The sequence below is a fragment of the Mobula hypostoma genome, chromosome 29 (assembly GCF_963921235.1).
Source record: "Mobula hypostoma chromosome 29, sMobHyp1.1, whole genome shotgun sequence".
Classification (NCBI taxonomy): domain Eukaryota; kingdom Metazoa; phylum Chordata; class Chondrichthyes; order Myliobatiformes; family Myliobatidae; genus Mobula; species Mobula hypostoma.
In genome coordinates, this window is record NC_086125.1 from 17,860,340 (window position 1) to 17,875,224 (window position 14,885).

The 14,885-nt window shown below is 45.1% G+C and overlaps 1 protein-coding gene across 1 annotated transcript in view; it reads left to right on the forward strand.

Moving 5' to 3' along the window:
- Positions 1 to 792: 792 nt before the first annotated feature.
- Positions 793 to 14,885, forward strand: part of pkn1a (protein kinase N1a) — a 158,076-nt gene continuing 143,983 nt past the window's right edge. The window contains exon 1 of the mRNA XM_063035930.1: positions 793 to 1,710. Within this exon, the coding sequence (XP_062892000.1) occupies positions 1,690 to 1,710 (21 nt within the window). The 5' untranslated portion in view covers positions 793 to 1,689. The remainder of the gene's footprint in view (positions 1,711 to 14,885) is intronic.

Genomic DNA, 14,885 nt, shown 5'->3' on the forward strand with positions numbered 1-14,885 from the left:
CTCTGATGTCCCGCTGTGCTGGCACTGTCAGAGCCGCAAGATAGTCAGCACTTCCTAGCATTCCTACAAGAGTGAGTGTGGTAAAAACACAGATCCAGTGTTGTCTGTTTGGAGGCCTTGCTTACTGGGCTCATTGAGGCAGGGGAAGGAGAGGAATTAGGCACCTCTGCCTGGCTGAGTGTGGACTGATAGCCATGTTAACAAGCTCCGTGCAGTCCTTCAGGAGGGGCATTGGCAAGGGCAATGTGAAGTTGATCAGGCATTTGCTGCATGAAGAGTTCTTTAAAATAAAACGAGGATGGTGATTTCCCTGGAGAGATGGCATGTATTCCATTAGCTCCAACTGCTAAGCGTTGCTGAGGCTGGGCAAGGACAGCAACTGTTTGGCGTGCTCAGGCTCCGATAGTCCAAGATTCTGTAAAAGGTGAGTTTTTAGCAATTGCTGTTTATCATGTTCAGGCGGGTGTTCCAGTAGACTCTCTATTCCCTCGGCCATGGAGTTGCTGAGTGATGCTACCACATAGAAATAATCGATGTTGATGGCGAAGATTTCTCGCAGCGCAAATTGGGCACTGGCTTAGACCAATGAAACGACGGCATTTTGCTCCTAAAACTCCGGCAGTTTGAAAGCAACTGCACCGGCCAACAAGTTCAATAACTGTGAAATTGTCCAATAGCATTGGGGTTACCATTGTAAGTTTTTGCAAATAAAACAGCACAAGGCATTTTATGTTTAAGAAAAATCGTAACAACTCATTTATTGTACTCCAAAAACCAGAGCACAAAGCATGATAACCCAATTTCATGTAATAGCGTCATGTCAGACCAGTCTCTTAAAGTCAACCCCAACTCAATTGTTGTAATTTTTGTATTTTTCCACCCATTACCCTACGCTTGCACTGTACCCACATCCCATGGTTCCATTAACAAAGTCTGTCCATCTCTTTCTTAAATACAGTGCTCTCTTCCATAGTCCCTCTCATGTTCCAGAGATTCACAGGTGTCTGGGTGAAGAAATGTCTTCTTATTTCTGTACTGAATGAATGATAGATAGCTTAAGTTTTGAACTTGTGCTCCCTGCTTCCAGGCCAAGGGGAACAGTCTAGTGAACTTCACCACATTCCATCTATGGAAGTACTGGTTCCTCAGGCGAGGAGACCAGAACTACACACAATGTTTTAGATGTGGTTTCATTAAGGCAGTGAAATGCCGTTGACTTGACACAGACTCTGTTCCTATCACAGATTTCACTCGACCTGATGGACATTTCCACCATTTTCTGATACAATTGTTTTAGATACTCAGGGAAGATTTGACCCCCCTTCCCCCCTAGTGGCGTTGGTCTTCCTCAATCAGGGAGTGGAACTTTTCTCTTCAAACACTCAATGCCCGAGTGGGCCGAAGGCTGTCGCCTGCACTCCGCTCGGACGGGCCCGTCAGGCCGGGACGCCAGCTACCGGGGGCGGGGCTGGAGGCGGCCGCTCGAGCTCGGGGAGGCGGACCCATGACGTAGCGTGGTCGTCATGGAAATCTGCAAGGGGCGGGCTGGACCTCGGGTGAACATGCGCACAAGATAGAGGAGCCATAGCGGAACCTTTGGGTTAGCAGGGTTTGTTCGCTGCCCGTGGCCCGTGTGCACCTGAGATCGGTTGGCGCCCACACCGCCGACTGTGGCGGCGTTTTCCCAGGATGGCTGGCGAGGGGAGCCCGGTAAGAGAGCCTCGGAAGTGTCCAGAGTCGGCCTCGGCGCCCCGGCCCGCTGTGGCTACCGGCTGGTGGGGAAGGCTGCTGGCGGAAGCGCTCAGGTCGTGATTGGCAGGAAGCTGGCCCAATCGCAGGCTGGTGGAAGACGCAGCCATCAATCGGAGTCAAGCAGGGCGGAGAGGGGAGGGACAGTTTTTGGTTTTGGGGATGGGAGGTGGTGGAGGAATTGGCAACGGGAGATCCACCTGTCAGAGAGAAACGGTCCCAGTAGAGGGAAAAGGATGCTGCTGACAGTGCGCCCCAGCACTGGGAGAAGGGAAGCTGTTTACAGCGTTGCCCAGCACTAGCAGTGTGTAGGCTGTTTACAGTGGGTCCCAGCGCTGGGAGAGTTCAGGCTATTTACGGTGGGTCCCAGAACAAGAATCAGAGGCTATTTACGGTGGGTCTCGGCACAGACAGAGGCTAATGTGTTTACATTCGGTCCCAGCACAGCAGAGCGGGTGTATAGTGAGTGACAACAATGAAGTGGGAAGTGTCTTTACAGTGAGTCACGTTTTTGAGGAATTCTGAAGTAGCAGTCACTGTCGTTCTCGAAGTCTTTGCATCTTTAGGACTCCCTTCCTCAAGGCGATGAAAGCAGTCTTTGAAAGCTCATGCAGCTGGATAACAGATAAAGGCTGAAAAGTTAATGTGTGTACTCAAGAGGATAACGTATCAGATTTGGTCAATGTGGTTGTAGAGCTAAAGTTACAGTTAGATCTGATTAAATATGTAGGCAGGATGGGCCGAGTGGTCTCATCTTCCAAACCTGTATGTTTATATGAGAACCAGCTGAGGAAGCTGGAAGATTTTTTTACAGTACGTTTTCTGATAAGGAAGTTGGTGAGCTGTTTACTATGTATGCACTGCTACACTCTGCCCTCCCTCCCAGTACTTTGTCTCTGCCCTCCACGATTTTCTCTTTTATCCTGCTTTCATAGTTTCGAGTGAACAGTATCAAAATGCATCCTGTGCAAGTGAGATTAAATGTTTCATTTGTGGGGATAAAGCTCAACCCAAAATATCAACAGTTCCTTTCCTCCCAAGATGCTGCACGGCCCACTGGGCTCCTTCAGCAGTTAGTTTGTTTGTTTCAAATCTCTGCATCAGTAGACACTTGTGCCTCGCCTGGCTTAGCTATCTTGTTGTTTTTGAAGTTTCGGGGACGATTAAGTGAGGCATACAGACTTGAAGTGCTGGAGGGTAAACAAGATGAACCTGCTGAAAAGTCAGAGTAGTTGGGGTTTGACTTGCTTAATGGTTCAAGAGACAGGAGAGCAAAGGGTTAAAACATGTGGGCATGTGATACCAAAGTGAAGAGCAACATTCCTTGTCACATTGAGAGTAAGGACTTGGAACTCAGTTGATTCCATGGTAGAAGTAATTGCTGAGGAGTTTCAGAAGTTGAAAAGGCACTCAGTGGACTTGCAATTTTCTTGGAAGGAGTAGATGAATAGATATATACTTTATTTATCCCAAAGGAAATTACAGTGTCATGGTAGCATTACAAGTGCACAGATATTAGAAGAGATGAAAGAAAGAATAAAAAAAATGTACCTCAGTCTAACAGGAGGGTGGCCAGCTGGTGGCATAGTGGCATCAGCGCTGGACTTCGGAGTGAAGGCTCCCGAGTTCGAACCCAGCTGGCTCCCCGGCATGCTTTCCATCCGTGTGGAGTTGAGCGTCGAACTAGCAACTTGACCACGTAAAAAAGAAATTGCCTGCTACAGAAACATCAACAGCAAAAAGTTGATGGCCTATGCTCTCTCGTGAGTTTAAAAGGCAATTTCCTTCCTAACAGGAGGGAGTCATTTCTTCCCTGGCTTTAGCTTGACTCATTATAGAGTCTAATGGCTGAGGGTAACAACAACCTCATATAGCACTCTTTGGAGCAGTGCAGTTGCCTTTGTCTATCACTCAAAGTGCTCCTCTGTTCAGCCAAGGTGGCATTCAGAGGGTGAGAAACATTGTCCAGAATTGCCAGTATTTTCTGTAGGGTCTTTTGTTCTACCACAGTCTCCAGCCTGTCCAATTTGACTCCTATAACAGAGCCAGCCTTTCGAATCAGTTTATTGAGCCTGTTGGCATCACCCGTGTTGATGCCATTGCCCCAGCACACCACTGCATAGAAGATTGTACTGGCAACAGCAGACTGGTAGAACATGTGAAGGAGAGGCCTGCCCTCCAACGGACCTCAGTCTCCTCAGGAAGTAGAGGTGTCTCTGGCCCTTCTTGTACACAGCCTGTGTTGGTGCTCCACTCATGTCTGTCAAACAGGTGCACCCAGTTACTTGTAGATCCTCACCACCAATAGTAACAGGGCATAGTGCAGCCTTAGACTTTCTAAAGTCTATCACCATCTCCATTTTCTTATTGATGTTGAGCTGCAGATGATGCAGCTTGCAGTATTTGGATTGCACAATTGAATTGTTGGAATTTTTTTTATCAGAAGGATTGTGATGCACTGAATGTCCTTCTCCATTAATACATGCACGCAGGAGAGCTCTAAATAACAAGGCTGTGGTTCAAGTGCTGGATAGTAGGACACAGTGGATACTGGGATCAGTTGAGTTTGAATTTTGTAAACCATCCTTGCCTCAGCCCCCCACAACCCTTTCACCCTGTTCCCCCCCCAACTCTTCCTTCCTTCACCAGTGACTATCTCAATTCCCTGCACTCCAATCTTCGTCTCCTGTGTGCTCACTCTTTCCCCATTTTCCAGTCCTTCTTTCCATCTTCCCTCATCTCAACTCCTCACTCTCAGAGCTGAATTTCTTCCCCACTCCTCTCTCCCAGCCTCAGTATTCTCTTCTTCTTCTCCCGCCCATTCTCAGTTCCCCACCCTGCTTCTTCCTCCCTCATCCATTTGTTGCCGTTTTACAGGGCGTTGGTTGGGCCACACCTGTGAGTATGGTTCATGGTTTTGGTTCCTTTACTTTAGAAAAGATAGAGGAGGGTGTTTCCCTATCAAGAGAAGCAGATCAGGTTGGGCTTGTATTCTTTGGATTTTGGAACCCTGATGGGTGGTGAACCTCAGCAATTGTCTACTCCAGAAAGTTGTGAAGGCTCATTTAATAGTAGTATTTAAAAGTGGAGGTTGACAAATTTGTGAAAGATTAGTGATACCATGATCTTGCTCAGATAAAGGTTAGATTATCTGTGATCATATTAGAACACAGAGCAGAGTACACACAGCACAGTGCAGGTCCTCCAGCTTACGATGTTGTGCCAAACCCTTTAACCTACTCCAAGATCAATCTAACCCTTCCCTTCCACATAGCCCTCCATTTTTCTTTCACCAATGTGCACATCCAAGAGTCTCTTAAATGTCCCTAATTTATCTACCTCTACCATCACCCTGGCATTGCATTCCATGTACCTGGCACTCTGTGTAAAAAGAAAAACTTCTGATATCCCCTCCCCCTTACTTTCCTCGAAACACCTTAACGCCTCTTGTATTGGCCAGAAAAGGTTTCTGGCTGTCCTTTTTATCTCCATCAAGTCATCTCTCATCCTCCTCCTCTTTAAACAGTAAAGCCCTAGCTTGCTCAACCTACTCTCATAAGGCAACCTATCCTCCGTAATCCAGGCAGCATCCTACTAAATCTCCTCTGCGCCCTCTCTAAAGCTTCCACTTTTCCAGATTGAATTCCATCTACCACTTCTCAGCCCACTCAGAGCAGGGACCCCAGAACAGATCTGTGCAGAACACCGCTGGTCAGCCACCTCCGGGCAGAAAACGCACCATCTCCTACCATCCTCTGCCTTCTGTGGATAAGCCAATTCTGAATCCATGTAGCCAATTTTTCCTGGATCCCATGCTTTCTGATTATCATGGGGAACCTTGTTAAATGTCTTACTAAAATCCATTTACACCACATCTACTGCTCTACCTTCATCAATGTGTTTTGTCACATCCTGAAAGAATTCAGTCAGGCTCACGAGGCATGACCTGTCCCTCACAAACCAATGCTGACTATTCCTAATCAAACTATGTTTCTCCAAATGCTTGTAAATTCTGTCTAAGAATCCTCTCCAATCATTTGCCCGCCACTGATGTAGGACCCACCCAGTGTTATCCCTATAACCTTTCCTAAACAAAGGAATAACATTTGCCACCCTGTAATCCTCTGGCACTACCCTAGTGACCAGTAAGGACACAAAGATCATTGACAAAGTTCCAGCACATCCTCTTTCTTAACATCAACATGTTCTAGCATATCAAGCTGTTCAAGAACCCTCTCAATGGCGAATCAAAGTATTTATTAAGGTCTTCCCTTACCTCCTCGTACTCCAGACACATTTCCTGTTTTATTCCTGAATCCTCAATCTAGTTACTCTCCTGTTCTCCATGTACATGTAGAGCGCCTTGGGATTTTCATTAATCCTACTTGGCAAAGGATTCTAATGCTCCCTTCAAGCTCTCCTAAGTCCATTCTTAAGCTCCTTCCTGGATACCTTCTAACTCTAAAGTCCTGTTTGCTCCTTGCTTCCTAAACCTTAAGTAAGCTTCTTTCATCCTCTTGACTAGATGTTCCACATCTCAAAGCTCATTCAACCTACCATTCTTTCCCTACCTCAATGGGACAAGCCTATTCAGAAATCCATGCAAGTGCTCCATAAATATCCTCTACATTTCCATTGTGGAAGGTGGGACAGCCTTGAAGGGGAGTGGCATACTCTTGCTGTTATTTTCATGTTCATCTTCTACTTATGCCTCAGTGTCTCAGACTTACCATGCTGCCCCATATTGACCTCCACCCAGGCTTCCAGCCCTCCTCTGTCCTCCTTTACCCCCTCTAGTACTTAGGCTATCCCCCTTAACCCTTGTGACCCCTTGTGTTGTCAGTGTGGAGTGCAAATGTTCTCCCTACAATGACATGTGTTTCCTCTTTGTTCTGCAGCTTGTGCCCACATCCCTAAAGCAAGTAGGTAGTTAATTAGCCATTATACTGTGCAAATGAGTGGTAGGATCTAGAGGAATTGATGGGAAACTGAGGAGATCACAATATGTTAGTATAAGGGGCTTTTCAGCAATTGGCATTTACTCAGTGTACTGAAGGTTCTGTCTTTCTTTGATTTTGTGATTCCTTCCCCAACTGTACTACAGCTCTCCCTTGCTTTCCCTCTCAGATTTCCCCTTGACCTGCTGCTGCTTTGTCCTCCCTCTCACTATCTAGATTTGTTTTACTAACGTGTTCGAGAAAGAGGAAGCTTGTGTACTGCAAAGCTACAGGAACTTCCAACTCTTAGCCGAGGGCATGCTGTTGTGTGATGTGTTGTGGTCACTGATGCAGATCCTATCAGCAGACTTTTCTTTTGCTTGTAGCTTGTAAGATCAAGATAAATGCCTGAAGTAATTTTGTTTTTGAAAATTTGAAAATCAATTTTTTAAGCACCAATATAACTTGTGTTAATAAAGTTTTTAATACGTTAGTGTATGTGTACATTATAATAAGCAATACTTGTGGTTTTGTAGCTTCCTAGCCTTGTTCAGTGAACAGGAAATTCAGTGGGTCTCACTTTGTATGCAGTTAAATCACATGTTTACTTGATAAAGAAACGACAGTTGAAATGACTTGGTGCAAATGTATTTTTGAGTCATTGAGAAATCTTTAGCTGATCAGCAATGACAAGCCAAATATCAGGGGAGTTAAATATAATGGGCAATTAATTACTTGAGATAATGTATACCACTGCTTCTCATAAGCTAAATATTTGCTTGCTCTGTGTTGGAAACGTTTAAACTTGTTACTGAAATATGATGTCGGACAGAGTGAGAAACACCAGACTAGCTCCTGAATCTCTCTTTCTAAGTCTCTCTACCTGGGTCTTTATTCCTCAAAATTTACCTCTGACTTTACCTTTTTCTCCCTTTTGACATGTTTTGTAATATTGCTGTGAAGCACCTCAGCTCAGTTTGCATAAGCACTAAAATTATAAATTGTTATGGATACCAATTGTGATGTTATGCACGCACATACACATGATTGAGTTCCTATAATATTATTAAATTCAGAAGTCTTGTGTATGGACATGTATTTGATCCTACGAGAGGCAGAATCAGTTCTCCCCACCAACTTCTTCCTCCACTTTTAGTAATTGTTCTTCTTCATCAGCCTTGTGTGTTTTTGATGTCATTCATTTAATGCTGTGGAGGCATTGTTGCCACATCAACTGATTTTTTTGTTTGTTTTCTTTCTTGCTTGCTGACAAAATTGACTTAACGGTTGTCTGGGGATGGCTTACAAAGGTAGTTGCTGGGTTACTCAGGGGTTTCTTTCCTGAGAACAGTTGGCAACCTGATATTTTTTCAAGTTGAAAATGAACAAAGACCGAGGATCTCAGAGGTGGGGGGGGGGGATCTCAGAGGTGGCGGGGTGTTCACTGTGGGAGGATCACAGAAATAGCGGTGATGAGAGAGTGAGCAGGCGTGGGAAGAGCAGCCACCGGCACACCTCACTGGCTCAGTAACGTTCCCAGCTCTGCTTGGCTTAACCAATTCCACAGTTGTTCTGGCTCTTGGGGAGGGCGGGGTGGGAGGAGATAAGTGGGGAGAGAAGACGTACAGAATGCCGTGACCCCACCCAGCAGAAGATCCCTGCAGAAGAGGCAAATTCATCTCCACACCAGACCTCCGAACTGCTGGAGCAACAGCCCAGACTGAAAATATCATCTCTGCCTTGGCAGCATACAGTTGCAGGGCCAGGCTCTGACTGCACTGCCTTACCACAAATCACTTGATTCGCCTTGCCTCACCAGTGAAGCTCTGTTAAAAAGGCAAATGCTCTCTAATCTAGACAGTATCTGAGTAAACCCCTACAGCACATCCTTCCTATAATGGAGTGACCAGAACTGAAAGCAGTTAAGTAATGCTGTTAGATCTTGCAGGAAAGTACTAAACTGGGGGGGATGGCGAAATATGACAGGATAAGACGAGCCGAACTTGATTGGGAGCAGTTGCTGTTGGACAAGTCCACATCTGACAAGTAATCAGAGTTCAGTGTTGGCATGCTCTGGTAAGGAGTAAGGATAAAGAGCTCCTAGATTTTGTTAGTAAGAAAAAAGAGGCATGTGTAGGGTTTAGGAGGCTAAAACCAGACTGGGTCCTTGTGGATACATAGTAGGAAACTGATCGAGTGGGTGATTAGGAAGGCCAAAAAAGGCCATGAAATTTCCTTGGAGAGCAGGTAATCCCAAGGCATTTTCTACATATTACTAAAAAGAGAGAAGCAAAGGATAAAAGGGGGTATTTGTACTTGGAAGATAAAGATGCATAGGATCCAGATAAATTGTAAGTTTATATTTAGTACTGGCTTTCTCATAGAAGACAGTATGGGTGAAAGGCTTTTCTTTCTGCTTTAAGATCCATGACCAGTGATATGCGTCAATGATTTGGATGAAAGTGTAAAGGGATATATTAGCAAATTTGTGGATGACACTAAGACTTTTGGAGCTGTAGATGATGTAATGGACTATCAAAGGCAGTGGGATATAGGTCAGTTACAGGTATGGGCAGACAGTTGGCAGACAGAGTTTAATCCAGGCAAGTCTCAGCTGTTGCACTTTGGGAGGTCAGATGAAAGGAGGAAGTGTGCAGTTAATGGTAGGCCCCTTAACAACATCGAGGTATAGAAGGATACACAATGTGCTGGAGGAGCTCAGCAGGTCAGGCAGCTTCTATGGTTTGGAATAAACTGTTGATATTTCGGGCCAAGGCTCTTCATCAGGACTGGAAAGGAAGGGGGAAGAAGTCAGAGTAAGAAGGTGGGGGGAAGGGAGGAATAAGTACAAGGTGGCAGGTGATAAGGTGAAACTGGGAGAGGAGGAGGGTGGGAAGTTGAAGAGATAAAGGGCTGGAGAAGCGGGAATTTGACAGGAGAGGACAGAAGACCATGGAAGAAAGGGAAGGGGGAAGGAGCAGCAGAGGGAGGTGATGGACAGGTAAGGAGATAAGGTGAGAGAGGGAAACAGGAATGAGGAATGGTGAAGGAGAGGAGGGGGCAGGGTAATTACCAGAAGTTTGAGAAATCGATGTTGGTGCCATCAGTTTGGAGATTACCCAGATGGGATACAAGGTGTTGCTCTCCAACCTTAATGTGACCTTATTGTGGCAGTAAGGGAAGCCAAGGAATGACGTGTCAGAATCTTTCAGCAACTGCAGTACCTCTTGTGTCTATGAGTATCGAAGGATCTTGGGGTTGACGTTCATAGTTCATAGTTAACTGCAAGTGGTAAAAAGGCATAAGGCAGGGGTCCCCAACCTTCTTTGCACCGCGGACTGGTTTAATATTGACAATATTCTTGCGGACCGGCTGATTGGGGGGAGAGGGGTGTTAATCACGACCGGAATATAGGTGATAAGTCAACTATAAGTCACTTATAAGTGGCTAATACACTCAATTTCGTTTCTAAAAGGGTTTATCTAATGAATTTAATATTAAACACACAAGGCATATTTTCCTCGCATGAATATAGTGATAAATCAATTATAAGTTAATAGCATCATAACGTTTTAAGTAATGTTTGGATATTAAACACACAGTGCATATTTTCCTCATATGAACATATAAAATCATTGCAACACACCATTATTCATTGCAGAAAACCCCACTTCGCAAAGATATGATGTTGGAAATGGTGATGGGAGATAGCGATTCTCGAATGGGCTTCCTTCTGTCCAGGCTATTCTGCAATTTAGTTTTCATTGCAGAAAACCCCGCTTCGCAGAGATATGATGTTGGAAATGGAAGCAACGTTTTCAGTGCTTTCGTGGCTGTCTCAGGATATTCAGCCTTGACTTTGATCCAGAATGCCGGCAGAGAAGTTATGTCAAACATACTTTTCAGCCCGCCATCATTTGCAAGCTCGAGGAGTTGATCTTCTTCCTGCGCTGACATGGATGATTCACCGGGGACATTCACAAATGGGTCACGGACCCATTCCTTTGCACGTCTTGGGTTATTTGCGGTTGGGAAGTAACGCTTGAATTCTGTCGACAGCGAAGATAGGTGATTGCGCACCAGCTGTGAGAAGGATGGTGCAGCCTCAGTCTCTCCCAAAATCCCAGCTAATGTTGGGAACATGTCAAATATGCCCCTGTCCACTCGTCGTCCCCACAGTTCCAGTTTGGCTTTGAAAGCAGACACTTTATCTGCCAACTTGAAGGCAGCTGTCATTCTCCCCTGAAGTGACAAATTGAGTTCATTGGGCAGGTTGAAGATATCACACAGATAACCGTGTTTTGCTATCCACTCCTCGTCATTGAAGTGTGCTGCCAGTGGTGACTTTTTTCCTGAAAAAAACCTCTGTAGCTGCTCTCTTAACTCAAAACCCCTGGCCAGAGTTCTCCCCCTTGATAGCCACCTGACTTCAGTGTGTAAGAGAAGGCGTTTGTGCTCAGCATCCATTTCCTCACAAAGCTGCTCAAACAGACATGAGTTAAGGGCTTTTGCTTTGATGTGATTGATAGCTTCAACAACATCACTCAATACGTCAGTTATCAAAAACGTAATAACAGCACATTTGGAAAGCGGTGAAATCATCGGACAAAGTCAGCATGGATTTGTGAAAGGAAAATCACGTCTGACGAATCTCATAATTTTTTGAGGATGTAACTAGTAGAGTGGATAGGGGAGAACCAGTGGATGTGGTATATTTGGATTTTCAAAAGGCTTTTGACAAGGTCCCACACAGGAGATTAGTGTGCAAAGTTAAAGCACACGGTATGGGGGTAAGGTATTGATGTGGATAGAGAATTGGTTGGCAGACAGGAAGCAAAGAGTGGGAATAAACGGGACCTTTTCAGAATGGCAGGCAGTGACTAGTGGGGTACCGCAAGGCTCAGTGCTGGGACTCCAGTTGTTTACAATATATATTAATGACTTAGATGAGGGAATTAAATGCAGCATCTCCAAGTTTGCGGATGACACGAAGCTGGGTGGCAGTGTTAGCTGTGAGGAGGATGCTAAGAGGATGCAGGGTGACTTGGATAGGTTGGGCGAGTAGGCAAATTCATGGCAGATGCAATTTAATGTGGATAAATGTGAAGTTATCCACTTTGGTGGCAAAAATAGGAAAACAGATTATTATCTGAATGGTGGCTGATTAGCAAAAGGGGAGGTGCAACGAGACCTGGGTGTCATTATACACCAGTCATTGAACGTGGGCATGCAGGTACAACAGGCAGTGAAAAAGGCGAATGGTATGCTATCATTCATAGCAAGAGGATTCGAGTACAGGAGCAGGGAGATACTACTGCAGTTGTACAAGGCCTTGGTGAGACCACACCTGGAGTATTGTGTGCAGTTTTGGTCTCCTAATCTGAGGAAAGACATCCTTACCATAGAGGGAGTACAAAGAAGGTTCGCCAGATTGATTCCTGGGATGGCAGGACTTTCACATGATGAAAGGCTGGATCAACTAGGCTTATACTTGTTGGAATTTAGAAGATTGAGGGGAGATCTTATTGAAACGTATAAAATCCTAAAGGGATTGGACAGGCTAGATGCAGGAAGATTGTTCCCGATGTTGGGGAAGTCCAGAACGAGGGGTCACAGTTTGAGGATAAAGGAGAAGCCTTTTAGGACCGAGATTAAGAAAAACTTCTTCACACGGAGAGTGGTGAATCTGTGGACTTCTCTGCCACAGGAAACAGTTGAGGCCAGTTCATCGGCTATATTTAAGAGGGAGTTAGATATGGCCCTGGTGGCTAAAGGGATCGGGGGTATAGAGGGAAGGCTGGTACAGGGTTCTGAGTTGGATGATCAGCCATGATCATACTGAATGGTGGTGCAGGCTCGAAGGGCCGAATGGCCTACTCCTGCACCTATTTTCTATGTTTCTATGTTTCTAATATGCTGTTAAGATCAGGTGACATTTTTCGGCTAGCCAGCATTTCCCTGTGTGTGACACAGTGTGTATAGACTGGCATTCAGGAGCAACCTCTTTGACTCAGGTAGTGAAACCAGACAGCCGTCCAGTCATAGCTGCAGCCTCGTCTGTGCATATTCCAACACAGAATGACCAGTCCAGTTTGCCTGACGTGTAGTCATTCAAAGTCTTGAATAGTTCTGCCCCAGTTGTGTTAGTTGGCAGCGGCAATGCACACAACATATCCTCGTGCACATCGTCTTGAAATATATATTGCACATAAAGCAGCAGTATTGATTGCCTTGTTGTCAACATCAGTAGACTCATCAACCTGGATGGCATACCATGGTGACTCGTTAAGCTGTTCCAACAGCCGTGCTTCGATGTCCTCCGCTATGTCATCGATTCTCCTTGAAACTGTGGTAGCTGAAAGAGAAACCTGTGCCATCTTGTTAGCTGCAGCTTCTCCCAACAGTTCACGGCACATGTCCTTGGCAGCAAGCAGAATCAATTCTTCACCAACAGTGAAAGGCTTCTTAGCCTTAGCAATACGGCTAGCCACTAAGTACGACGCTCTCAGAGCAGCAGCATTTATGGAGGTGGTGGCTCTCAGTACTTTCTTCTGTCCTGCTTGCTCACGTTTTTCTGCTCAAAAAACTTAATGGGTTTGTCTTTAAGTGCAGGGTGCTTGGACTCCAGGTGCCGAAGCAGTTTTGAGGGCTTCATTGCCTCATTAGACAGCTTGTCTCCACATATCACACACAGGGGGCTTGGAGCATGCGAATCACCGGTCGTAATAAACCCATATTTTATGTACAACTCGTCGTATTTTCTGTTGAAGGAAGCCTTTTTTTTTGCAGTCTCGGCCTCAATTGTCTGCGCTATGGTCATCGTTAGGCCTTTTACGTCCCCTGCCACCTCTTCCAAAGAAACTCTCAAGCGACGTTTGTTTTTTACTCATCGAGTAGTTGTAGGTTAATGACCGACTGACGACCTCCCGTGCGTAATGACCTCGCGTACGTTCAAGTTCAACAGTGGGCATGACAGGGTTTGAGGAAAGGTATAGCTGACTCATATCATTTCATATCGCCAAATCATTTCGTTTCCTCGCAGCCCGGTAGCACATGCTTTGCTGCCCGGTGGTTGGGAACCACTGGCATAAGGAATATTTGCCTTCATTGGTAGCAGTGTTAAAAGAAGTCATGCTGTAGCTGTATAAAACACAAGTCAGACCACCCTTGGAGTATTACGTGCAGTTCTGGTCACCCCATTATAGGAAGGATGTGGAGATTGTGGGAAAGGTACAGAAAAGAGGTTTAGCAGGACGTTGCCTGGATTGGAGGGTATAAGTTTGAAAGACAGGCTGGACTGAATTATGTTGTTCTTCCTGGAGCGTTGGAAGCTGAGAGGAGATGATAGAAGTTTGTACAATTATGGGAGACGTCAATATGGTAGGGAGTCAGAATCTGTTCCTTAGGGTAGAAACGTCAAACACTAAAGGACAGTCTTTTCAGGGTGGGGGTGGAGCTTAAAGGGGATGTGAGTGGCAAGTTTTTTTAAACGCAGAGAGTGATTGGTTCCTGGAATGAATTACCAGGGATAGTAGTGGAAGAAGGTAGTTTGGTGGAGTTAAAGAAGCTTTTTTTGATAGACACATGTATATGAAGAGAATGGTGATAAATGATTGCTAACAGAGGAGGTGGACTTAAGAGTATAAATCGGCATCAAGATTGGCTCAACATTGGGGCTGAATGGCCTGGCCAGTGCTATACTGTTCCGTGTTTCACAACAGATTTGTTTTCAGTGCCTTGCAATATCTGCTGTAGATAGTTCAGCTCACAGAAGCATACAACAGTACAAGGATCACTGCTGCTTAGTAGACCAGAGTTTTGTGTCAGGTTCAAACATTTGCTCTTCAAATAACCTTCTCTTCCAATGGCTACAGTTATGCATTATAGAAGGCAGTGGCACATTTCCTCATTGACATACAAATTGTCATCGTCATTGGCAGCAAATTTTTTTTTCCAGCATTGATGTTAAGCTTACTTGTCCGTAGTTACCTGACTGAGCTCTTCTGCCCTTCTTCAATAAAAGTACCAATCCTCTACTCCCTTGTTTTTGTTCTCTATTTTAAAGTGATCTGGAATGTGTTTCATTTGAGGGTGATTGCATGAAATTCAATGAAAATTGTAAATGTTGAAAATATGAAAAGGAAAAATTTGCGGGACTATGGATTAAGGCATCACAGGACTAATTACATTGCTGTTTTA